General features: G+C 39.0%; 1 protein-coding gene across 2 annotated transcripts; it reads right to left on the bottom strand.

The window, feature by feature from the left end:
• Positions 1-353: 353 nt before the first annotated feature.
• On the bottom strand, positions 354-26575 carry UBXN2B (UBX domain protein 2B). Of its 2 annotated transcripts, XR_009418960.1 has the most exons (10): positions 26439-26575; positions 23909-24009; positions 22347-22418; positions 20679-20838; positions 19129-19206; positions 17676-17785; positions 17068-17205; positions 16777-16938; positions 9644-14631; positions 354-409 (listed from the first exon to the last, which is right to left on the bottom strand). XR_009418960.1 is itself a non-coding variant. In XM_059477956.1 (9 exons), the coding sequence occupies exons 1-9, from the start codon at positions 26562-26564 to the stop codon at positions 14469-14471; spliced, it is 1110 nt and encodes a 369-aa protein (XP_059333939.1). In that variant the 5' UTR covers positions 26565-26575; the 3' UTR covers positions 9367-14468. The 2 variants fall into 2 exon arrangements, 1 of the variants encoding a protein (XP_059333939.1); XM_059477956.1 differs by lacking the exon at positions 354-409 and having other exon boundaries at positions 9367-14631.
• Between the last annotated feature and the right edge of the window lie 750 nt (positions 26576-27325).

Below are 27325 nucleotides of genomic sequence, written 5' to 3'. Positions count from 1 at the left end.
CAGATTGTTCTATCTGAAAGTCAACAGGCTGAAGGTTGGACCATAATCTTCTGATGCTCCTGCTCATTGTAGGGAATTAGACTACATGACCTTCCCACCCAAATTATTCTATGATTCTATGGTTCTATTATCTCCTCTCATTTACACCACCAGCTCCATACAGTTAAAGAACATGCAGATGAGGCTTGACCATAATTATGTTTTGCTGCATACAGGGGTTTTGGTGATAAAAGCAGTGATTGCCTCCTAATAACCTTAGTATTAAATAATAAAAAGGTTACATACTATTAACAGGAGTGCTATCAGTGTAAATACCCACCTTGCTAACTCTTGTTTACTTTAATTTGTTTTCTGCCAAGACAGGCAACTCTGTGGGGGACACATTTCAAATCAAATGATCTTCAGTGACCTGTGAGTCATGAAGGGAGAGAGAGGTCACTTCAGAACAATTCACGAAAGAGCCACAGATTTTTAAAATTAAAAGTTTGTTATACTTAAATCACCTATAAATAAATTCCTGTGGGTTCCAATTATCTTTTTAAAGATAACAGTAATTACTAAAATTTGTCTCATCAGATAGCAGGATCCCACAGAAATTTTGAAAGATTAACACACCTTGGCTGGCTGAATCTCTGTTGTTTTGAGAACTCTTCAGTGCGACTGGCCGTGTGATTATTTCTCAGTAACATTTGTGTAACAGTCAGCTGGAGAAGGATTGGAAAAGGCCCCCAGTAATTGCAGACTTGAGACATAAAAACACCCAGAGGAAAAACATTAAATACCATAGGCTGGAAGAAGTCAAGCTAGAAGTCACTTCACTCTAGGTATGGAACGAGCTCCCCTTTACCCAGGGCAAGAACAAGCAGAGCTTCTTTGGGATGCTTGTGCAAGGTTCCTAAGGAACAGACTTGCTCTCAGAGGTGCTCAGCAGCTTTCAAAAAACCAGCTGGTTTTGTGTTGGGCTCTGGAGGGCTTTGGGAGGCCTCCTGTTTGTGTCAGCTGCAGTAAGCACCCTGTGCAGAGTGCTGGCTGGCAGGAGCACAGAGTCAGTCCCACTGTCCCCAGCATGTGCCTGTGGCTCTGCCAGCTGCTCCGGGCCAGACTCGCCTCTCACTGGGTTTGGAAAGAGAACAGCACCAGACCCCACCTCGTCTCAGCCCTTGTTCCATATGGACACCTGGACTCTAAAGGTAAGCCAGATCCTGCAAGGGAATTGGAGGCAGATACAAACACTTTGTGCCTGTGAAAAAAGCTCAGTTCCTCCCTTGCCGAGAACTTCCATGTCTGGTTTGAGACACAGGGTGAGGAACATTGGCCCAAGGGTTGAATCACCAGGCAAGAGGGGAACTGGGCCTTGATGACCTGCAGTGACCTCAGCTCTGCTCTTCTTTAATGATAATCACTCCTCAGGCTGAGGGAAAGACTTCTCTGCTTCATGTTACATTTCAGCTCGACTGCTCTGCCCAAGTTAGCAAAACCTTGGAAAGATAAATAGTTAAGGGAACACTCCCTAAAAATACATCCTCCACATTGAAAGGAGAATTTCATGGCTATTTTGTTTCTTCTTGGAACAAGGAATAATGTCCTTATAAGAATGAAAAGCTGATGTTAAAAACAAGAGGGAGAGCCATTAATGATGCAATCACATGAGTTGTGTTCACTGTGCCTCATACTCTTGGTACATTAGCTTCTTACACGTGTTATTTAGACACAGTAAATTTGGCTAAACAGACCAAAACAACTGTTGTCCATTGAAGTTCTATGTCTGCACTTAGAAGAAATTCTCCTGTGTCTGGAAAGAGATTACAGTCAGAGGACTGTCCCTAAAACCCGTTGATTTAATAATCCTGTGAATTTGCAGAAACCATAGCCAGAGAATAGGGGTGCTGGATGCAGATATAAGACAAACACCACACTGCAGAGGTGTCTGCAGATGAGGCTCCTAGGGAAGGCACTGCAGTGCAACAGGAGAGTAGCCTGGCTGCAATTCAGAGGACCCCAGCTCCCTGCTGATGTTTGTGGCACAGGCAGAGCAGAGGTGAGAGATGAAGGCCAGCACCATCTTGCCCCATTAATGATTCCTAAAGCTAAATTATAGCAAAAATTCCTTGCTTATTCCTCTTGATCTGGTCAGATCTAAAACACTAGAACTGGGCAGTTAATACCAGATGACAGAGACATGAGGATTAAGATACAAAGCTCCTTGGAAGCAAAAAAAGTTTATATTTGGTGCTATAAAGAATTCAGGATAAGGTAGGAATGGAGGAGGGATGACAGCATGGATAAACGCTCTTTGTGGCAAAAAGAGGTAGGAGAGGAGGACAGCACTGGAAAATTACTGCAGCACAAGGAGGAAACACTTGGCTGAATGTTTGTTAGGAGAATGGTTGTGGAAGGCTATATCTTATCAGCAGTTTTGCAGAAGGCAAGACAACATTTGAAAGAGGACACAGACAGTGACAGATTGCTGATGGGTGACCAAGGGGGAGTGAGGATGGGGTACTGATTTTGAGTCTTGAGCCCAACTGAAGACATTGTGAAGCAGCATCACTTGAGTGAAGCAGATATAAACTCAGTTGATGGGGAGCCAGAACAGCACTTCAAAGCAGTGTTCCACAATGTGATTTTTATAATGTGCGTTCATCAAGCTATGAAGCAAGAAAGGAACAGAACATGAACAGCACAGAAATAAGTTTGCATTAGGTAACAATATTTAGGGAGGAACAAAAGGTTAAGGGAGGGCATGACAGGGTGGCTCTGAGGAGATGCAATAGGATGGAGTCAGAGGATGAGGAGAAGAGGTCTGCAAGAGCATGGTTCTGTGGAAACCATGAATCTCAATTTCCAGAGTAGACCTCAGACAGACCCTATTCCAAAAAGTTACTCTGTAAATAAAATAAAACAGGCTGAATCCACATGCATGTACTATGCAAATATTTGCCACCACTCTGATCAAAGTAATTAGGTGATAATGTCCAGCCTTGAAACTGGCCTTGAACAGCGCTTATTAAGGTTTTCCACTACTACAGCTATTGCTAAAGATCAGTACATCAAAGTGTACCATCAATCAGCCTTGAACCTTGTGCAGAGGACTGCCACTGAGCCATACAGAGTATAATGTATCTGGAGCCTGGCAAATAAGACACACATGTAGCCACTATTATAATTTATGTATTGTCAAAAATATGCTGGATAACAAGAGGTAGCTAAAGGAATACAAGATTTTACTGCTTCTTATGCTTATCTAGGGAATAATTCTAATATTTTTGAGGCAAGGTTTTTTCATAACCTAAGAGACTTTAGTTCCTAATTTCAGTGTAATAGTGATTTTTGTAATGAGTATGTGGTAAGAATACGAGAAAGGGAAATAATGGGTGTCACATTGAAACTATGCTGTAGTCTGAAAAATATTAAGTTTGTGCCGCCAAAGACTACAGGAAAATAAGATTAAAAAAATATTTAAAGTCCTGTTTTGAGAGTGACAGACACCCAAAATAAGAGTCAGTTCACAGGTTATGAAACATGAATTTAGTTTCAAAATTCATACAGACAGCAGAGATCTGGCCAGCACATGCAGGCAGCTGAACACCAGCAGCTGCCAAAGTATGTGGTGTTACTTTAGGGTAAACCAAAAAAATCTCTAAATTGACATGATGGCACTCACAAGGGGTTTGACTCATTTGTCCCCACACAGGAAGCAGAGACATTGAAATACCCTGCAGTAACCCATGCATCTCTAGGCTCCCTTCATGCAGACTTACGTCCCAAAAGTCAGGTGTTGAGTCTGTTGACCTCATGGAGCCTTCAGAAACTGAAAAGCTCCAGGAATCTGGCTGTGGGATAGCTGCCTGATCAAGCCCTAAACCTCTACTGAACAGAATGGGAGCTGGGCATTCTGCCCATACAAAAATGTGCACAAGTAGATACCTACATTTAAGTGCCCTAACCTTTGAACTGAATCCCATTCTCAGAGTTTTGAGGACCCTCAAAGAAATGCAAGCTCTGAACTCAGTTTTGGTCATCAGCTTTCAAAAGTAAATTTTTATATCAACAGGAACGAAAGCTATCGAGCATGTAAATAATAAAACTGCCCTGGACATTTCCGCTCTTGATTATACTCTGAAAGGAGGTCCTGGAGAGACAGTGGTTTTGGTGTGGGAATTGTATCATGCAATTTTTGCATAAACTAGGCAAGTCAAGATTGCACCTATCTCAAAAATAGTTTGGTCAACAATTTCTGAGGGAAAAATGCAAATTGTAACCACTCAAACCAGCTATACAGGGTTCATATTCCCTTTTCAATTGCAAATAAGAAAATTAGTTCTTTCCTTCCGTTCTATTCAAAATGACACATTCCTGGTTTTCTTCCATTTAAAAAGCTTTCATTTCAAAATTACTTCAAGTTAAAAGATTAAAAGATGGAAAACATATGATTTTATTTAAATTGATCTATACTGGCTGTCAAAATATTTTGGTTTGCTGAAAACTCTGACATATTTGACTTAGGTCAAATCTACTAAATGGCTATAATCCAATTCTTTCTGGAATTAATTATTTTCATAATTTCCCTAGTAATTAAAAATTCTTTTCAATCTTACTGATAGAACTGTTAACTTTCTGCTACCAGGCACTCATGTATTGAAACCAAAGAAAAACTCATAGAGTATTTACTTTCAAAAATATTTACCAACAAATTCTTTGGAGTTCTTACACAGTAAAAGTTCCCCAAGACACTTAGCACTGGTTTGCTTCGTGTCTTCTCAATATCAAAAGGCACTTAATCTAAAACTTTCACCACAGGAAAAGAAATCATTGTGTATTGCTCTTGAAATTGTCCTCTATAACATTTAGAATAAGGACAGAGAATAACTTTGTGTATTTCTGTTAACTTGAATGAACAGAAGAGATGTATCTGAGCAGATTCCAAAAATTATTTTCCATCTATTGTTGTATGCACAAATACAGATCCATCAAACTAGAGAGATGTTTCTGTCTGCTGATATTAAATTTTGGTATCCAGTGTCTCATGACCATCACAGCCATAAGGCACAAAGCAGTTGGTGAGGCAGATGTTGCACAAACCATTTACAATAAATATTCAGGTGCAGTGCTGCATCTTGGTTTTCTACTTTAAAATATAACAGAAAAGACCAATTCCCAAATTCCTAATCACTGTCAAATCAAAGTCACTGACTGGTATCTTATAATACTACATTTTTTGTTTTCTATTTATTTTGATACACTTCTACACATTTACATTCTTTGCTGCATGGAAATTTTATTAATTTACTTGCTTATGCAGAGAGCAAAAGAAAACAGTCTCAGAAGGTAAAAAAACAGAAGGCAAAAAACAGAAAGTAAAAAAATCCTGTCTTGCTCAGCTCATAGATGCATGTCAAATCTACTTCCATTGTTACTTCTTCCCCCTCAAAGAAATTACATTCATTAATCATGTAATTCAAAGAAATAATTCTAAAGAAACCAGAAGAAAACTGGAAAATTCTTTTTGGTAAGAATTGTACCCTAAATCTCACTGGTATACAATAAAAAACTAAGTCATATTTAAAAAGTTTATGAAGTCATGATTCTAAGAGCAAAGATTATGTTTTAGTCTTTGCGGTCATTCCCTTTCTTAATGCCTATTCCCAACATTTGTGAAACAAAGGGAAAGAAGTCCTTCTTCAAAGAGTTGTCACTGGTGACAGTGGTCCCAACAGGTCCACACACCTTTATCTTCCCATTTGAAATGTGCATCACATATTTTTCCTCTGCCAGGCAATTCATAGACTCATAGACCAGTTTGGGTTGGAAAGGACCTGGAAGATCATTTAGTCCAGACTCCCCTCTAAAATAAGCTAGGCCATTTTCAACTACATGAGAGCCCAGTCCAGCCTGACTTTGAATGTTTCCAGGGATGGGGCATCTACCACTCCTCTGGGTGTCCAGTTCTGGTGTCTCACCACCCAGATCAGAAAAAAATTTCTTCATCTCTAGTCTCCTCTTGTGGTTTAAAGACTTTACTCTTGTTCTCTTGCAACAGGCCCTGCTAAAATGTCTGTCTTCATCTTTCTTACAGGTCCCCTTTAAGTACTGAAAGACTGCAAGAAGGTCTTCCTGGAACCTTGTCTTCTCCAGGCTGAACAACCCCAACTCTCTCAGACTGCCTTCATAGGAGAGGTGCTGTCTCTTTACTTTTGTGGCCCTTCTTTGAACTCACTCCTCATTCCTGTGCTGAGGACCCCATAGCTGGACACAGCTCTTCCAGGTGAGGTCTCATGAGAGCAGAGTGGAAGGGCAGAATCACCTCTTCTTTTGATGCAGTCCAGGACATGTTTGGGTTTCTGGGCTGTGAATGCGCATTGCTGGATCATGCCTGGCGTTTCATCCACCAGCACCCCTCAAATCCTTCCCCACAGAGCTGCCCCCAATACCTTCATGCCCCAGCCTGTGCTAGTACCAAGGGTTGCCCTCATGCAGTTTCCTGACCCTGCACTTGGCCTTGTTTAACCTTTGATGCAGTGCTCAGAGGAAGGTCACAAGAAGTCATTTTCTGCTCAAGATTTGCTTTGTTTTGTTTGCCTTTTAACTTCCTTATCTATAAAACAAACCCATTGGATCACAGGATGAGAACAAATTCCTGCTGACTTCTACAGCAATTCCATCTGTTCTGCTTTAGAACACAGAGGAACAAGAAAAAATAAAAGAAAAACAATAGAAAGGGGAAGTTCTCCCAGGCTGCACTATCTGCAGTTTTTAGCATGTCACGGGTTGACGGATCAGCTGCAATGATGGCTGAAACCACAGTTACTGGGGTAAAACTGGGGAGGTAATACTGCCAAAGTGCCCTGAACTTAAGTTAAACATGATAATTGTCCACTTAGTCAAAAAAAGTCAAAAGATAATCAAGATCTTTGATATGAAAAATTTAGCTTAGCTATGGGGGAAAAAAAGTGCAGAGTGTAAAAAGCAGAATCCATTAGTGATGACTGAATGAAAAGTGACAATCATTGCTGAGTTGAGGAAGAGTTATTTTCTTCTATTTTAATATATTTCTTCCAAATAATTTCTTAAATATGGACAAAAATATAGTTCTCAGAAAGAAGGTGAGTCCTTGGAATATAAGCTGGAATATAAATATCAGCCACACGAGCATGTCATTACTTGAGCAGAAGCATTAGCTGCAGAAGTCCAAATAAAATGGATGAGGTGCAACATAATAGATGAGATCCTGACAGTATAGAATGGAACTTTCTTGTCAGAAGATTCCCTCAGTTTCAGTGGCAGGTGCTTAAGAAGGCAAGAATAGGAAAAAAGGAATGACATTTATCAGAGATGGGCAGCCGCCTTCATGGGAAGTATGGACTGAAAGCTCTGTGGTGCTAAGATAGCTGGAGTAAGAAAGCAGTGTCTTTCATTGTCACTCACATCTGTTGAAGGTTCTCTAGGAGAAATACCTGATATGAATTATAATCTATTCCTCCCTCAGAACGTGAAGATAAAGAAAGGAGAAAGAACATGCACCTAGTCATTTGCCAGGACCATAATTATATAGTTATGGTTTTTTTTAACTCTGTGTTGCAGGAATTGCATATACTTATAAGTATGATCAAGCTTTCTATAACAATGCTACAGAATCTCAATTTCAGTGAATATGTTACAAAAATATTACAAAAAAACACATTATTGACTCTCACATTTTTACTCCACAGGAAAGAGACTGATTTGCTCATCTAAGAGTATCATGGAATCATAGAAAGGTTTAAGTTGGAAGAGAGCTTAAAAATCATCTAGATTCCAAACCACCTGCCATGGGCAGGGACATCTTCCATAAGTCCCCATCCAGCCTGGCCTTGACCACTTCCAGGAATGGGGCATTCACGACTTCTCTGGGCAGCTTGTTCCTGTGCCTCACCTCTCTCACAGAGAATGCTCTAATTTCTTCTAACTTCTTCCAATATGCAATCTAAACCTACCTTCCATGTGAAGCCATTCCCCACATCCTGTCACTCCCTGCTATAATGAGTCCCTCTCCATTATTCCTGAAGGCTCCCTTTGGCTATTGGAAGGCGGCAATTAGGTGACCCCAAAGCCTTCTCTTTTCCAGGCTTAACAATCCCATCTCTCTGTCTTTCCTCCTAGGAGAGGCGCTCTATCCCTCTGATCATCTTCTTAGCAAGCCTATTAGCTAAATGTAGCTTTCTTAATAATAAAGACATCTCACTATTTGAACAGCACTTAATAAGTGGTTAGTGTACTTGTACAAAGCCAGCAGCACTCTCTGAGCTTGGAAAGACTACTGTTCTAAGAAAACTCAGAAAATTAAATGTGTGTTTGTTGGTGGCCTTGACTATGAGTAAAGGCCATCTGGAAATCACTGACTTTGGGTCAGCTCTACCTTCTCTGCTTGCGCAGTCGGTTGGGAAATAGCACCCACAGAGACAGCGAAGGCAAACAGACCTTGCCAGGTCGACATGTTCTGATACTGGATATCAGTCAAAGCAGTAGGAGCTACAGCTGATGGGAACAATAATGAACATGAATCTGATCTTTTGTTGTTTCCAAGTTTCATTGCAGTAGGGCCTGAAGATTGCAACTACAACAAGGCAGCCACTATTTATGCTGAGAGACATGAAACCAGCCACAAAAATACCTAGGATGAAAGCGTTGAACATAAAGTTCATTATTCCCATAGGTGCCTACAAGCAGGCCAATAGGAATTGTATAGAAAGACAGAATTTAAAGAGACTTTCTATATGTGCCCAAAATAATGTTTAGATGAGTAAATAAATGAAAACCTCTGTGTGGAAGAGGCCAGTGCAGGTTAGAGAAGAAACATGAATAGTCAAAGTTCCTCCAAAATCCTTTCAAGGTTTAGTTTTCTCACATTTATTTATTTGGTGACACTATGACTTACTCCACATCCTTATTATATACATGATCTAAGCTTCTTTCTTAACTTGGGCCATGAGATACTAATACAAACACACAAAACTCAGACAGAACTGGACTCCAAAGGCCAGGCTTTGCAACAACAGGAATACAGAACATACTAGCTAAGTCAACCTTACATATTATTGAGTCCTATGGTGGCAAGGTGTGTGTGGTTTATCCAAACTTTTCCAGTCTTAGGGTTTAAGAGTAAGGGGGAGGAAAAAGTAAGACTGAACCCGGAGCAGATCCTTTTAAGGTCTAATTGTCTGATCTCTCCAGTTCTTTCAGCAAGCAAATTCTGGCTTACAATTTTTTTGTGTAGTGACCAAGGTTACCAAGCAGTTGTGACCTGGTTTAAGGTTGGTGTCTCTTTCCATGAAATACAGCTTTCAGGAATTGGCCTTAGAAAATGAAACAAATTACTAGACTATAAGAGCAGGAGCAAATAATTTAATAAAAAACTTTTTGACACAACCATTTGCCTATATCCACATATGCTCCCTCCTCTGCTTTCAATGATTCCTTTTAGATGACAGGACTTGAGGGCTATAGGAAGAAGTCCCACATTAATAACAATATGCAGAATATAATTTTATAGTTAAAAGAGGTGAAAGAATACATGGGAAAACAGTATCAAAACAAGAGAACCAATACCAAAAAAGTGATAAATAAATCAGTGGAAACTACTATTGACATGTATTGAGATACTCACTCATGGACAAAGATTGGTAGCATTTTTCTGCATTCAGAGACAGAGTCTTCTCCATTGAAAATTTCTCAGTTTCTTGTATCAAGAATCAGTTTGCTAAGTAAAGAAGACTTCGAATGCAAATAGAAGTAAACATGTTATCTATGTTTTTCTCTATTAACAGCAAACTTACAAAAAAACTAGTACATACACTTTCAGATTCAGGCTGAGGTATTGGTTGGCAAAATCTAGTTTAAAATTGACTAAATTGTCATGAGAGCCTGTAAGGAAATTTACATTGTGAACATTTGATTAATGATGACTTAGTGTAATTTGATTAGGAACTGTTATAAGATAAACAGAAATTAATTCTTTGCACTGAAATGGAAATTTGTCAGTGGCTTACACAAGGTAAGCACTGAAGTTCTGAGGTTTCCATTGGTGCAAAACACTGTAGAAAGCTATTGTCATAAAAAAGTTCACAAAAATGAAAATTTAATTCGAAAATCAGAAAATTTACTTTGTCCTCAAAGTGCAGTTACTTGGTAGCATTAAGGTTAGAGCTAGCAAACACTATAAATGGTTTTGATTTTTCTTTTTCTAGAATAGACAATCAAAATTCTTATATCAGCACCTAGTCAGACACTACAAATTCTACAAAACAAATACCAATATCTTGGCCCTGCATAAACAGTCCCTTCTATTCAAACTTCAGCTAGAAACATCAGATTAGAAAAATGACTCATGCTTATTTCCATTTGTGAATTCTTGCTTGTTAGTATTTAAATGGTCTAAGAGCTCACCAAATAAATTTGGACTGGAAAAGGTTTATAAATGCAAAATAGTAGCTCTTCCAGAATAAATCCCTGAAGAATTTTTTAAAACTTAATTTTAATAATTTTAATAAAGTTAAGAATTTCTCTCTTGATTTATCTTAATGCAGTGTGGAATAACAAATCTACCTTCCCATATCCCTGAAAAAGAGCCAAACCACATAACTTGTAGATCACATATTTAACTCCAGAGCAGACAGCTCCCAGTGAACAGAACTCTCCTCATTTCTCAGTTTTAGATGAAAAAGTTTTTAAACATAGTTTCTTTGCTTTAACGTTCAGATATGCTGCCAGGGAGCTCTTATATTATGGGCAGAACAAGACCAGTACTAAAGGAGAATTAAAACTAAGAAGTGTAAGAAGTTGAGTTCTAGTATCTGAGTTCTTTGATATTCAGCAGACTTTTTTTGGAAGGCTTGTAAAGGAAATTTTGAATTCATACAGTGATATACATAACATCTCCAGCCCTTTGAATATGAAACATACATCAGAATTTATTAATTATGACTAGACAAAGGCAAAGCAAGTTGCTTTTCAAAAATGAAGCCATCTTTTTTTACTTTATTTTACATCAGTACCAACCTAAATAAATTTGGTATAATTAAAACAAATCTTACAGAAAGCCAGCATAACAATAAAATTTAAACAAACAAAACAAACAAAAAAAAACAACAACAAAAAAGAAAGTTGATTTTTAAGGCTGCTTCATTCCAGTAGTTCAGCTATTGAAAACTGTTTTTGAATTTCCCTTTGAGAATACCTGAATTGAATTTCCAGCTTTGTACAAGCTTCTAATTAGTGTTATGCTTTCCTCCCTGTGAAGTAACTGCCCACTTTAAATCACCTCATCCCTGTTTTCCTCCTTGTAAGTTACCTGTTTAGTTTTTTTAAGATAAGAAATTTAACTTAGGACCAAAGACTCACTGGAAATGCTCTCTCAAGAGAGGTCGTTAAGAAGCAGAACCAGCATCATAAACTCAAATTTGATCAAATTCACTAATTACAAACACAGGGATTAAAATCATCTCCCAGTCACAAAGCCAATTCTGTAAACCTCAAATAGGTGTAGATGGTTCTGCTGCACTGTTTTCATCTAACCCCATTCCAGGGCCAGTGCTTTCCAGGCTAAATAGATTCAGCACCACTTTTATTGTTTTCAGGACCCATTGCAATTATACCCATCCTACAAAAACACCAGACATGCTTTTGGCAGGCCATTGATTCAGCATTTCCCCCACCTCTTGCTGCTGTCTCACCTGCCCAGAGCAGCACATGCCTATGCTGAGGCCTGCCAGCTTTAAGCAGCATGGGCAAGGGGGAGATGCATCTCTGTCTCTTCTCCCTGCACAGCATAAGACAATTTAAGGACCATGGGACCTGTAACTTAGTGCAAGCAACTAAGCAGGGAGCTAGCAAATAGCTCCTCAGAGTACTCTGTGCTCTTCCTTGCTTCATTTAACATTGGACAGATTTTCACCAAAGAGCAAGAACAGCATGAGATAACTGCTAATATATGCTAATTATACAAGTGTGTCCAGTAGTTTAATTAAAGCAGAATGCTTGCAAACATCTCAGTGGTCTGCTGAGGAAAAAACCAAAACCCAAAGACTAACAAGGCTGTGTTTATCCACAATCAATTATTACTGAGGAGTTTTCTTTAAGGAAAACATTCAGGTTTTGATTATTTGGCTCTTGTGTGATAAAGGATTTCTAGGAAAGCCAAGCAGAGGTGAAGCCTCAGCCTTTCATAGGCTGCCTACAAGAGCAAGCAATAGGATTATTACCTCTATTTAAGGGAAACTAAATGTTACTCCTAAACATAGCAGCCTTACTGTGAGAGAAAGATCATCATCCTCTACCAAGCTCTTTCTCCCTTGTAGCCATCTTAACTGCATATCCACATAGGTCTGCACTCAAAGAACATTTTTGTGCCAAAAATGCCACGATGTTAGCTATAAGTGACAATTTATATAATAAAAGTTATGACTTAAAATTATGAGGTGGAAGATTCCATAGGCTTTTAAGTACTGAGAAGCATGAAATATTTAAACATAAGCATTGATACATTTTCTTAGTGCTAGACAAAATATTGTTAACTTCTGGGACCCCCAGTTACTCTCAGCTGCCATTAAACACTAAAATTCAACAGGTATTTGAAACAAAGAGACTGTGATAATATGTACTTGTAGGTTTTGGCATAAGAGGCAAAAAACAATTTAGTTAACCCCTTTTCTTCATACATCACTGCTTAATCAATAATGGTCTTCAGAAGTAATAAGCCATGTAACTTTACCTGTATCCTGAACCAAAATATGCCCAAACCACAGACTGCCCAAACTGATATCACAAACTTTGGCCTCGCATTTACATAGAGAATTGTTTGTATATTGGATATAAAACACCAGCACAGTACATGACAATTCCTTTATATTTAGGCTTAAATATTTGGCAGACAACACAATTACCACTCTATCACAACATAAATCTGGAATAACACAAGAAACCTTGTCTGCGATCTTAAACATAAAGTTTTAATTATTTAGCACATGAAATTAATTATGATTAAAATCATGCAGATATTCAGACTGCAAAACAAAATACTTTAAATACTTTAATACTTTAAACAACTGCATGTTTAAAATCTACTCAGTCAAATATCTACTTTGAGGTAAAAATGTAAGAATATACTAAGCAATTATAACCTTAACATAAATAAACAAGTATTGATATTTTCAGAACTAAATAAACATGGAAAACAGCAATTTTCAACACATACTGGTACAAGAGATACAGCCCACCTATACTCCTTCAGAGTGTGATCCACTCATCTGATATAAATCCAAAAATACTAAAAAACTGCATACTACTAAAGCACAGCAGCCAGTTTCCCCCAACATAAGACTCCTGTCTGCTTAGTGCAGTGTTGGGGCAGGTTTTTTTATAAAATATGTAATTTCAAAGATGAAGGGGTTTAATTATACAGCTTCCAAACAAGCACAGTGAAAGCTGTACAACCAAATCCCCAGTGAATACTACAAAATACCTTTGGCCAAAATTCCAAATATAAACAACTGAAATTCAGGTCAAAAATATGTGACCAATTAACACATTTATGCTGTCACTTGCATGCACAAAAGTAGACCAGTTCTGTGTTTGTGCACCTCAATGTATTTTTGTTTGGGGTTAAGTAACTGTTTGTGTAAGGAGTCATGCTGTTGCACAGGGTCCAACTGCACACTCAGATTCATAATGACCAGAGGCCTCCTGTAAATCACATAATTTCCCCAGATGACAGTGGTCTCTCACATTTCTCTAAGAAGAAAAAAATTCATATTTATTTTTGTCACAAGTAGCACAACTAGAATACAATTCAGAACATTCTATTATAGTCTGCAACAGCTGAGGTTTGCATCTCCTGAACTGATTCACTCATACGAGCAACAATACAAGGAAAATGACATAAAAACTATAATATAAATATTATACTACACCATGAAACACTACAAATAGAACATACAAAAATTATATTAGGGCATTAATTATCTGTAAACCTATTAAAAAGAACACCTTAATATTAATACAATTTTCAAGGTAAACATAACCTACAGTCTAAGTTTTCAAATGGCTGTTTGTCAATGCAGCATAGAACATTTCCATAGTGCAAATCTTACCAACTCTATGAAAGATACTGTCCCCTTCAGAAAAATGCTCCTTTCCCCACCCCCCTCAAAAAACTTAGTCACAAAGTCCTATCTCATTTCACATTTAGTATAAGACGTGGTTTGAAACATATTAACATACAGAACCTTATTTTTAAGACTGAAAATAACCTGAATAATATTGAGAAATTAAAATAAAAAAGTTAGATATGTTATAGCTGGAAGACATGAAATCCAAAAATATGATCCCTGGAAAAGAGGAAATAAAAAGACACTGATATCTCCTTTCTTTCATCTGTTGGAAACATATTGTATGACAGTACAGCAGGGTCCCTATGTTGTAAAACAATCACAAGATCACTTTAATTGCTGAAGAATCACAGTGTTAAGTATATCTGCTTCTTGTAGTGTCAGGCTTTCATCTGTTAGCTCTTTATTTGGAAAGGTAGTCACAAGAACAAAATCCGTTGTTGCAAAAGCTGGACGGGACTGGATAATGAAATCTCGAATATGCTTAATCCTGTGAAAAGGAGATGGACATAAAACCTCTGTATGATTCCATCTGACATGCATCTCTGAACATTAACATGATCAGAGAACACAAAACCATTAAGCAGACTAAACCACTAGGTAAGTTCTAGATTTCATATTTCTCTCTGATCCAGATGTAATGATTATAGCTCACAATTTTTTGGTTCTTACATAAAAAAAATCCCCAGAAAAATGATAGTGAATGTTGCTTGTTTCCTCAAATAACAGAAAAGATAATTTTAACATGGAAGTATATTGCAAACTGATACCAAACACAGGAAGTCAAGTAAACTCAACACCACTGTCAAAAGTTTCATTATTAATAGGTATATTCCAAAAAAGTGAAGTTGTTAGAAAGAAGAAAGAATCTTAAAATATATAGTCACAGTGAAGAGGAAGCAGACAGGAATCATTAATGCACTTCAATAGCAAGAGCTTTCCCCTATTTTCACTTGGTAGCGAACTTCTGAACAATAGTTAATAAAACAGTCACATAAACAGTATAACAAGAAGAATTTAATTTTTTAAGACATGGATAAAAAATAGTATTTTAGAGATAAAATCCTGAAATTTGAGGGTTTTCTATTAAGACATTAAGCTGAGAATAAATCTGTGAAGATCTTTTGTAATTAATAAATTGGCAAGTTTACTGTAGCCAAATAAGTAGTGATTTCTGCTTTCTATCAGTCTTCAAGGCCTTTGACACAAGTAATGCACTTTGCCATATTTATGATCAAAATCAGCTGCTGAAGATAACCATAAAGATTCACAGTCAAGAAAAAGTTAATAATAATTAAACAAGTTCCTGTCAACACAATCTAGGTTGTTACAGATGTTACTGGCAAGTTTACCACTTCTACCCTTCCATGCAAAGAGAACACACAACTCAGCTACAGAGGCTCCCAATAAGCCCCATGGTTTGTCTCAGTCACTTCTCAGCAGATGCTGTGAAGAAAGGATCTGGGCCTGCACTCTCAGCATATATTATCAGGTCTAAACTATCAAAAAAGTACTGCTGTATCTTCCCCCCTACTGGTATCTCAGCTAAAATATCCTCACTGTGGTCTGTGTATACTGTCAGGTAGAAAAACTACACTTTGTCCTTATTCTGAGCCAGAAGGAAAAAAGGAAACAGATGACCTCTCCATGTAACAATATTAACAAGGAAATGGGTCCATGCCAACACCACCTCCAAGTCAGGATTCAAGCTGTAGCCATGTTCTAACACAACTGTGCAGATTTCAGATTAAGGCTGGCTTTAACAGTGCTAAAGCATGGGTGGAACTGCTGCCCAAATCTCTGTCCTCTGCCCAAAGATCTCTCAGCAGTGGAGAGCAGAGCTTTGCAGAACCTTGCACTAACATAACCTCATGGGGTTGGCCAACACTGTTTGTGGCACTGCCCCAACATCAATAAAACCAGTGCCAAGCTCTAATCAGCAAAGCTACTAACAAATCTAAAACCTCCATCAAGTTCACTGCCAATTCTTAGGAGATGACCATCCAAAACAGAAGTTACCTCTCAGTATTATGTCCTACTCCCATGCTGGAATTGCAAATGAGCATGAAGTGTCTATATATCCTCCTGCATATGAGCTGCAGTCTACCCTTACAGCCCATGTCATGTTTGTCACAACCTTAAGTATAACAAGGTAGAAAGCTGAAATTCTTGATTATGGGCCACAGGATTTCTCTGCCCATAGTGTGGACTATATTCCAATTAAGACTATACTCCACACGTTGCAATAAAGTGCTTTCACAGTGTTTCCCAACTCATCCACCTGGTCCTCCCAAGGAGGGCCCAGGGCTGGGATGACTACATAGTGGGGCTACACAGATTTCAGTTGTCCTGGGAACAATTATAGCTTGTACTATGTCCTAAAAAAACAAAGGACATCATTGGTTATAAAAGTTTGAACAGAAGTTGCAGTTATCAAATGTATTGTGTTTCCAAGTACAGAATTTTTGACAGTCAGTTTATCATACATCCATGTAATGAAAGTGACACAGAATTATACATTTCAGCAAGACTCGTGTTTCCCCCTTTTTGATGTCTTGCTGAGACTCATTTAACAACAAAACACAAACTTATTGAAATAGTTACTGTTACCTGCATTGATTCAGAATCAATTTACCTGTGTGTTTGATTAAATCTTTGTATTAACCGGCTTCCATCTGCTAATCTAATTTGAATTTTAGTTGCTGGCATGGAATCATCAATCAGAACAGGTGCATTAAGAATGGATTTCTCCTCCTCCTCTGGGGAAGAAGGTGTGCTGACTATTTCAGGTGTAAGGCTATAGGATTGGAAGAAAACCAAAGCAGATGTTACTAATGCAATCATGACAAAGTAGTCTGAAATTTTCAGACACATGAATGAAACAGCATATGAATACAGAGCACAGAACAGATCTAGCTTTTTTCACCTTCCAAGCTTCTGCCCTTCACCACTGAAAGCTTTGAATCGTAGTCTGGGCTTCACATATTCCTGTTCTTGGTGATCTTCCATATCCAAATTTACCTGGCCACCATGAACAAGTCGCTGCAGTTCCAAAGGAATTTCTCTGAATTACAAAAATAATACATTACAATAATTACACTTTCAATTACATTCTGAACTGTGAAATCAACCAAAAAGTACACACACAGTATGAGTCAATACTAAGATTATGTATACTTTCAAAGTCACATTCAATTGGTTTATGAATTGATTTCACCATAAAAGAAGAAAAAAAAAATCAGTGAACTAACAGTCAAAACCTAGAATATACTGACACCTGAATCATAGAATGAGCTAGGAAAAAATTGTGAACATAAAAGCTGTTGTAGCAAGTATCATTCAGAGTTAACCCACCAAAAGAACAAAAGTATTGCAAATTTTTAAGTGCCCCATGCATCTGGTGGCAAATACAGATAACATTTTATGGGTTCAGGCAGAGAAGAAATCTGGAGCTTTTGATAAGTGTGTGGAGAAAGGATTTTTGTTCACTTCACTTCAAAGACATACCTCAAAAAAGTTGTCATTTTAACTTACCCTCTTTTAACCGACTCAAGAAATTGAGCATTTGTTGGATCTGAATAGGATCTCAACTCGCCATCATCTAAACTGAATCCATTCCTCCACAGTTTCAGCAAAATTTGAACCTATGAAGTAAAAAAAGTTTAAAAAAAAGTGAAGAAAGACAAAGAGGGCAGCACAATTGTGTACAGACTAATTATAGAAATTTTGATGTACACTAAACAGATTTTGTACAACACCACAAACAAGAAGGCAAATGAAAAAATAAGAACAATACCTTGCACTATAACTGTCATTGTTAGATTATTTTTTAAAAAGCCCAATAGTTATAGACCACCATCTTCTTCTAGACCACTCTCGTACTTTGGTAAAAAGAATCTCTTAATCTGCTATCCATGACATAAAGTATGATACAGTGAGGGTGTAGTGATCTTCATAGTGTTCTAATTATTTCCAAAAGTAGTAAACATTTTTACAGAGAAATTAAGAAATAAACCCATAAAATTACAAATTACTGCTGATACATCAGTTACAGCAAAACCTACACTTTCCTCAGATTATTACATGCTGAGTTCCAACAAAGCTGAAAGTAGCTCCATTCAGCTCAAAAGCTAAGAATCGTGGACACCAGCCTCCTTTGCTCCCTTCTGATTTTGCTACATCCTACATGAAAGGTCCAGCCAGGGCTTTCCAGCTTCAAAACCTGCATCCTCTCTTCCTTCTAAGTGCTTTGCCATCCAGCAAAACTAGGCTTCCCAGCCAGTATCACTGGCCTACCCTTAGAAAGCTATTTATGCTTCCAATTATGGAAAGCCCACTCAAAAAAGATTCTGGCTGGGTACAGCTGGCTGTTACTTGGAGTAGAAGGATTGCTGGAGACCAGAAGGCTCCTTGTGTGGCACAACAGCACCCCCTAGCCAGGACCACATCCTCTGGCCTTAGTAGCTGTTTCTAGACAAGCTGAAAATTTGCTTTAGCCATTCACAAAAATAGCAAAGTGCAGAGAACTTCTTTTCTCCTCATCCTCTCCTTCACATCCTGCTTTTTAAGTGATAGGAAAGAAAGGCCTCAAGCCTGCTGCTTCCCCTTCCCTAGAACACCATCCATGCCCTCCAGTTTGAGATGGGCTTCTTTGCAAGCCACAATAAGAATCAATTCCTAAAAGCATTAAAATGTTAGCATAGCTAAGAGAATCAAGGACAACACCTGGAAAGGACAACACTGAAAATGAGGTGTGCTAAGAATTTTAAACAAATTTACATCTGACAGCTCCATAATGGAGGCCTTAGGGGTATCCAACAAACATCTCTTTGGAAACTTCAACAATTTCTACTGAACATGTAGCTAATACTTAGATTTTATTTTCACCTCATAAACATAGTTACAATAATACTGGCATTTCAAGGTGTACACATGATTAAGCAGGCCTCTGTTGGAGGTTCTGTTTTCTGCTATGGATTTTACTTACATCCTGATTTTCTCCATATATGTATTCAGAGTGCTTCTGTGATGAGTCACCCAATCGGTATCCACCACCAGAAAATGACTAAAAAAATAAAAAGAAAAGCTTATAAAATAATTATCTAAAACAGTTTATCAAAATTCTAGGTCCAAAAAAAAAAAAAAAACAAGAGAAAAAAAAGCCATCCACAAGCTTGCTTCTGAGATAAAAAACAAGTACTGTTCTACCACGCATTTTCTAAGTGGAAAATTATATCTAGCAGCCACAGTCAGACTAAGAAAGCTTTGTGACACATTTCAGCTTCTGTTCTGTACACTTTTTCAAACATAAGAATCATAGAATACTTCAGGTTGGAAGAGACCTTTAAAGGTTACAAACTTGAATGTTTCCAGGAATGGAGCATGCACTACCTCCCTGAGCATCTGTTCCAGTGTCTTAAGACACTTACTGTAAAAAATGCCTCTCTTATACCTAGTGTGAATCTACCCCATTTTAGTTTAAAACCTTTACCCCTTGTCCTACTTTAGGGCCTGCTAAAAAGTCTATCCCCATCTTTCTTATAGGCTGCCTTTAAGTATTAGAAGTCTGCAATGAGGTCTTCCCAGACCCTTGTCTTTTCCAGGCTGAACAATCCCAACTCTCTCAGCCTTTCCTCACAGGGGAGATGCTCCATTCCTCTGATTATTTTCATAGCTTTCCCCTGGACTACTCTAACAGGTTCATGTCTTTCCTGTGCTGTGGACCCCAGAACTGGATGAATCACTCCAGGTGTGCTCCCACCAGAGTGGGGTAGAGGGGCAGCATTCTCTTCCTCACCCTGGTGCCCATGCTTCTTGTGATGCAGCCCAGGACATGTCTGGCTTTCTGGGCTGTGAGTGCCGTTGTTGGGTCGTGTCCAACTTTTCATCCACCACTACCCCATGTCCTTCCCCAGAATTGCTCTTGATCCTTTCAAGCTCCAGCCTGTGCTGATACTGGGGGTTGCCCTGATGCAGATGCAGAATGCTCCATCTGGCATTGTTGACCTCATGAGGTTCCCTTGAGTCCATTTCTTAAGCTTGCTCAGATTCCTCTGGATGGCATCCAAGCCCGCAGGCACATCAGCTGCAAAACTCAGCCTGGTGTCACCTGCAGATTTGCTGAAGATGCAGTTGACCTCACTGTCTGTGTTACTGATGAAGATATTGAACAGCACTGGTCCCTCTATGGATACCTTGTCACCAGTCTGCATCTGGACACTGAACTGGTGACCACAACTCTAGGAGCAATTCTATAGGTAAGATTTGGGATGCAAATTTAGTCTGGTTTCTTATTTAATCAATTGTAATTAAAAAGAAAGCATATAATTCCAGTTCATGATGATTTCTAATGATTCCCTCTGAAATTGTGTGGTCCTTCATTTTCTAGAGCAAGCTGTTTGAAAACAGACAATATAAAACTGTTTTGAGCAAATCTGCTATTTATAAATCACTTTATAAGGCACTTGCTCTCCTGTGGTTTGATGAATTTCAGAAACACAAATGTAAAGAGAGATCAACACATTTCTTAACTTTTACCTTGGCTTTACTGAAATCACCAGATGCTCTCGAGGCTTCATCTAATGGGACAGCCCCATGTTCTTTTGCTTCCTTGAAGAGCTCAGCAACAATTTTACTTGGGTTTGTAGAAGCCCCAGAAATCTGTAATCCTCTATATTCTGAGTCACCTGAATAAAATCTTTAGAATAGTAATGCAAATAAGCAACAATGCCTTAAATAAAAAGCACAATTTTTCTCTTTCCATCAAAAGAAAAAAAAATTAACAAAGAGGCAAATTTGGCACAAATCCTTTTCATTCTAATAAATGCTTCACTTGGTTCCAAACTTCTCAATAATCCAAGCAGCACTATACTAAACACATTTGACTAACAAAGAACCAAGGTGCCTTCTAGAACACATCCCAAAGATCAGAGGCCAAGGCCATAAGTTTTAAGTGAACACAGTCCTGATGGAGCTGGACATCTTATATGGCTGTCACCTACTCCCAGAAAGACTGATTTCCTCAGGGGTGTCCTGTGCATGGGACTGTGCCTGGATTGGACAGAATATAAACTCAGAGCTAACACCACCTTAGCAAAACAAGTATGAAACTGTTGGAAAACCTGAACAGTGCCACAATTTAATTTTTTAATTCAAAGATGTGGCATACATTCATTCTCAACAGTATCAGAAATAGAAATTTTAAAACAAATATTATTAACTTCCAAGGCTTTTTAAAACGTGCAGAAAATGTTGTGAAAGCTACTTTGTGGGGTTTTTTCCTTTACAGCACCATAACTAGCTCTTGAAGACAAAATGCTAAACTACAAATAGTTCTGTTCAAAACTGTATCTGTTTGATGATAAAGATCAAGATATTCCTCAACAATTATCTAGAGAAAGGCACTACAATCTCTAAATACCATTGGAATAGATGCTGTAAAAAAAATCTGTAAATAAATGAAAATCTAGCAAACCTGATTGTTTTGCCTTTGATTACAGGAAGCATTAATAACTAATAACTGCTTTCTACTTTCCTCAACTTTTACATTTAACCATTTGGGGGAAGGCAAGTCAATCCATGTGAAACTGTTTCTCAGACCAATGCCTTCACAATGTGTTGATTCCATCATATTTTACAATTATCAGAAGAGAGTATTGGGTATGAGGTTACTGTACAATCATACTGTTTTTATAATGCCACATAATTGTCAATCCCTGAGTGACATGTCTCCTTTGTACATAAATCTGTGTTTATTCCCCCAAACCCCCAAAGATTTTATATGGAAAATCTTTAATTATTAGATTTAAAAGAATGATAGTGGTAAGGATGTGAAACAGGAATTCTTATCAGAATTTGTATTCAAGAAAGAAAGGAAGTACTCAAATATTTGAGCAATAGATACACAGAACAATTCAGGATATTCAGAATAACAAAAAAGTTTTTGAGCACAAGTGTAAGTTACAACCTTTATGACCATACAGGTTAAGGCAACTACAGGTCCTACATCACTCCAGTCACATTCTGCTAAATGTAATTTTACAACAACAATGTACAGCTAACACTCTAGTAAGTCCCTTAGCTCTTTGCAGGGCAGACCTAGCTCACATGCATTTTGAAAGAACATGAGGGAGCAAAGTGTGAATGTGACACAAACCCCAATTACTTTCACAATTGTTAAATTGTTTTGTTTTGTTTTAAAAATACCTTTGGTTTTCTTTGTCATCGCTCATGCTTCTCTCCGGTTTTCTCAACCTTTTAAGAGAATCCAGTTTAAGACTGCCAAGAGAATAAAAGAAAACATTTGAAGATGACTGGCACATAAACTTCATATCTAACTTCTGAAACGACTTCTTTTTCAAAAACTAAGAATATCGAGTTGTGTTTTCTGGTTTTGGGAGTTTTGTTTGGTTGCTTGGTTTTTTGGGTTTGTTTTGCTGAAGTACACAGCCATGAATGCTTCTGAGTGAACAAGGAGGAAAGAGTACACACATGGCAGAGTCATTTTGGATTAACAGTTGCACTGGATGGTCACTAAAGGTCAATTCCAACTGAATTATTTTTTTCTACCATAGAAGAGCAGCACTGCTTCCATGCAATTAATGCACTGCTCTCATCTGAGAGCAAACTGAAGTCTACTAATTCATCTCTTCCTCTTCACGCAGATTCCAGTATGAATGGCAGCAAATAACAACTATTTGCCAACTGTCACACTGAAGTATTTGAGATATGGTACTGCAGCTTCTCCTTTGCTTGGGAGTGGAGAGTTTTAACTTCATGAGATGTACTGGGAAATTGAGCTGTTTGCTTTATTTGTTTGTAAACTTAGTCCTGTGTAGCTGGTTAGTCAGCTTAGGTGGGTTCACTGAAATAAACTAAAAATCTCAAAACCCCCTTTACTTCCAAGTGTCCCATATTCTGTCTCTGTTCCTGAAGATATTTCTGCATTTGCAGTGAACTTGAAGCATAACTGGTGACTAAGATTTTTTCTGTTGCCTGACCTCCTTTAACACTGAGATCCATACTGGCAGCAGTGATTCAAAAACAAGCCACATACAAGACCTGCTATGGCTGTCAGTAGTTTTACAAATATTTATCTTCTTTAAATTATTTTTGAATTAATTAAAAACTAGCAAGATAATTTTATAAAAAAACATCCAAGACTATTCTGAATCTTCAAATGTTATGTGAACTGCAAACACTGCAGCTTAGTAGTGTTCTAGGAAAAGCTGGACTGAAATACAGATATGCATGTTTCCTTCCACCTGCCCAACAAATTCATTAAGAAGCCCTTATTTCTGTCACCCCAAAGGAACATCCTAATAATTTTTAGAATCACTATTTGCCTCATCAGGCAGTGACATAAAAACAACACTGAAAGCAGTTCACTTGCCAAGTTTCACACAAGCTGCTAGTTTACTGAATTTTGAAGAAACAAAGAACTGCAGCAATTTTCTGATACAGCAAATTCCCAAATTATGTCTGTGTAAAAAATGAGCAACACAGCATTTTGGTTATAGCACCTCACATGAAATGGGTTTAAAGTGTTTTGGAATACCTGGAATACCAATTGGTAAAAAGGCTCCTAAATAAATTTTAATAGCATTCTGAGAAGACAGACAATGAATTATTGCAGGGATTCACAATTTTTGATTATGAATTACTGTAGATTGCTTTTAATACTAGGAGGGATCAAGCAGGAATGACAAAGTTTTGTGAGCTGATAAGACACTTATCCACACATTTCTGAAAAAACCCCCACATCTTACCTCTGTGATCCCTTTGGGTTACTGATCTTTGTAGATGTTGGCTTGTCAGAGCACAATGACTGTCTTTTAGCTTCATCTTCATATAATTCTGCCAAGGCCAGCTGGAGGAAACAAAACTCATTTTTGTAAGTCTGTAACTCAAGAACTACATATTGCATAGAAATAAGACAAAAAATAATGTGAAATATCCATCTCTCTAGAAAAGTAGAAATATCAACACAAGGAACCTCAACTAAAATTCAACTTCCCTTGTGCTTTATGAAAAAAAAAAAAAAAAAAAAAAAAAACCACACAATGCTTAAATGCCTTTATGACTTCAAACTTGCACTCTGCTATCCTTTAGTTTCCACTGCTTCACCAGCTACATAAAATCTGTATTAAATTCAGTCATGAGAGTAAATACATAAAGAAATATTGAGCATCAGCTCATTAACGGTAACAAATTGAAATAAAGCAGCAATCTAACCCTCTGATAGAAGCAAACAATAATTTTTACAAACATTTGACATAGAAATGTAAAAAACATAATTCAAATAAGCTTGTACTGGGATGAAGAACAAATTCAGCCTTGCTTGCTTGAATTCAAGGCATCACTCCACAAAAACTTACACAAACCCCAATGACTTTTTCCCAAAGATTCCCAAAATGCTGCCACGTCACTGGCAAGCTCATTCTTAGAAATGGATGTAAGGGACCTGCAATGTCACTTCAGCAACCTTTCTTTTGTCCTGAATAAGACTCTACTTTGTCAAATCATCTTTAGTTTTGTCCCCAAGCCACTCTGCTCACACTATGTGACTGACATTAATATTTTATCATATACATCAGAAAAGGTACTAGGCTACAATTTCATTACATTTTTATGCAGAGGGGGTACACATTAAAATAAAATGAAACATCATCTGTCCTTGAAAACACACTGCTACAAACACAGGGTATTAATCCCATATTATTTTTTGTTGTTTTTATAATATTATGAGGTATTTCCTGCAGGGAAAAAATAAATATGAGGAATTATGTCCATTAAGAAAATTAAATTGAGAAAAGTGAGCACAAAAAAATCTGCTGAAGGCCTCCATTCCATCTGAGGATAGAAGAAAATACCTTTCAGATATTTAAAGCTGATGGGTAAGTCATAGACATCATACCCTGTACTATCCCTATTGAGGGATGCTGAGAGAGCATGGAAGGGTTTCACAGCCAGGTTTCTGCGCTTTCCTCATGCTCCCTCTCGTATTGCAGCACCACAAATCAAGTACAGACCCAGGAGGGTACTTCTGTGGGGTTTAACACTTTATCAATAAGTATCTAGCCAAAATGCCAGCCTGCTTCAGCTGACTACAACCTTAAGAACCTGAAGTATTAACACAGAATTTGTTACTGTTACACGTTGTAGCAACAAAATAGCAACCTCAGAGAATAACACAACAGTAACACTGGAGCAGAGAAGGCTCCAGAGAGATCTCACTGGGGCCTTTTGTACTTAGAGGTGGTTTACAAAAAAAGGGGAGAGCAACGTTTTACATGGGCAGATAGTGATAGGAGAAGGCAGAATGGTTTTAAACTACAAGAGGAGAGATTTAGAGTAGATATTAGAAGCAAGTCTTTACTCAGAGGGTAGTGAGGCACCAGAAAAGATTTCCCAGAGAAGTTGTGGATGCCTCATCCCTGGGAGTGTTGGAGGCCAGGTTGGATGGAGCTCTGGGCAACACTGTCTAGTGAAAGGTGTCCCTGCCCACAGCACAGGAGCTGGAACCGTATGATCTTTAAGATCCTTTCCAACTCAAAGCATCCTATTACAGCAAAATTAACCTTAAGAGGAACCTGTGAAAATTCCAAATAGTAATCAAGAAAAAAAACATACGCATCTTTCTCTGTCAATTACATGCAATTAAATAGAACACGGGCAGTTTCAGTTACTAAGTTTCACCTGTTTTCCAATCAATTTCTTGCTAAAAGATTTTGCACCTTCATAAACTGTCAAATCACATGTAAAAAAAAAAAAAAGGTTTGTAATACTGCTAAAGGGTTTGTAAATTTAAGTACTGATGCTGAATTACATTTGTGATCACACTCTACTTTTCCCACATACACCTGGGAGAAGATCTTGTCCTTAGCCTTACACCACATCTGCACGGACTGACATTTTCATACGGGACAAGACATTCCTATCGATTAATCAGGAAATGCAATGGCACTTCAATAACTTCAAGGACAGTGAAAACCCAACTAGTGAAGTGTCGGGAGAGCCCTAGAACTGAGCACACACCGTTTCCTAAAGGGCCTAGTGCTGCTCCAGAGGCGTCCTCCCCTCCCCAGCCCCAAAAGGGCGTGGGAGCTGAAGGAAGCGGAGCCGAGTGGGTGCAGAGGGCACGTCGGGGCAGCCCCGCGGGGTCCCGCACACCGCCCGCTGCCCTCAGTGCCGGCCCGAGGGAAGGCCCGGGGCGGCCCCGAGGGAACGCGGCGCTCCGCCCGGCCCGGCCCGACCCCGCCCCGCCCCGGGAGCAGGGCGGCACCTCCGCCCTCTCACCTGCAAATCCCGGGCGCTGGGCGGGCGGCCGCTGCTCCGGGGCGGCCGGTCCCTGCGGGCGCCGGCGCCCGGAGCCGCGGGCACATCCCCGTCCGGCTGCGCGGGCGCTGCCCCGCCGTCCGCCATCTTGTGGAGGCGGTGGCCAAGGCCGGGCGGGGCGGGGCCAGCGCCGCCGGAGCGGCCGCCATGGCAACGGGAGAGGCCGCGCCAGGCCCGCCGCGGGCCGGTGGCCGGATAGTCACAACTTTACCGCGCTTATGCGCCTCAGCGAACAAAGCCCTTAGCATCCGTTCGTGGCGAATTGCATAGCTTGTCCATCCGTCGACAAAGCCCTGCTTGCTGGTTGTATGTCTTGCTTCTCGTGCTACTTAGTCTGCAGGTGCTGTTCTTCCCTCCATTTGAGTCTGGGGTCCATTTCCGTCAAAGAGTTGGTGGTTGTAGTCACCCACTGCCGGAATTACCTATCACAGAACCAAATGGGCTGGAACAGACCTCTGAAATCATCTTGTCCAACCTGTCACCAAACACCCCATGTCAACTAGACAATGCACTGAGTGTCACATTCAGCCCTCTGCCACCTCCCCGGGCAGCCCATTCCAATATCTTATCCCCCTTTCTGAGAAGAAATTCTTCTAAATGTCCAAGCTGAACCTCCCTGCCTCAGCTTAAGACTATGCTGTCTCATCGTTTTGCTGGGGAGAAGTGGCCAACTCCCACCTGGCTACAACCTCCTTTCAGGGAGTTGTACAGAGTGATAAGGTCATCCCTGAGAGTTCTTTTCTTCAGTCTAAATACCCCCAGGTCCCTAAGCTAATCCTCACAGGACTTGTGCTCCAGACCCTTCACCAGCTTTGCGGCCCTCCTCTGGATCCTTCTCTTCCCCCAGT

This window comes from Ammospiza nelsoni, chromosome 1 (assembly GCF_027579445.1).
Source record: "Ammospiza nelsoni isolate bAmmNel1 chromosome 1, bAmmNel1.pri, whole genome shotgun sequence".
In the NCBI taxonomy this organism is placed as follows: Eukaryota; Metazoa; Chordata; class Aves; order Passeriformes; family Passerellidae; genus Ammospiza; species Ammospiza nelsoni.
Note: the sequence above shows the minus strand (reverse complement) of the source record. Positions and strands in the feature narration are given on the sequence as shown.

Bases quoted from the DNA above. Each gene is read 5' to 3' on its own strand.
- UBXN2B (XM_059477956.1), bottom strand. From the start codon at position 26,564: ATGGCGGACGGCGGGGCAGCGCCCGCGCAGCCGGACGGGGATGTGCCC. The intron at 24,010-26,438 runs GTGAGAGGGCGG...TGTTTCCTCCAG, and splicing joins CCAGCGCCCGGGATTTGCAG to CTGGCCTTGGCAGAATTATA. The intron at 20,839-22,346 runs GTATTTTTAAAA...ACTATTCTAAAG, and splicing joins GATGACAAAGAAAACCAAAG to ATTTTATTCAGGTGACTCAG.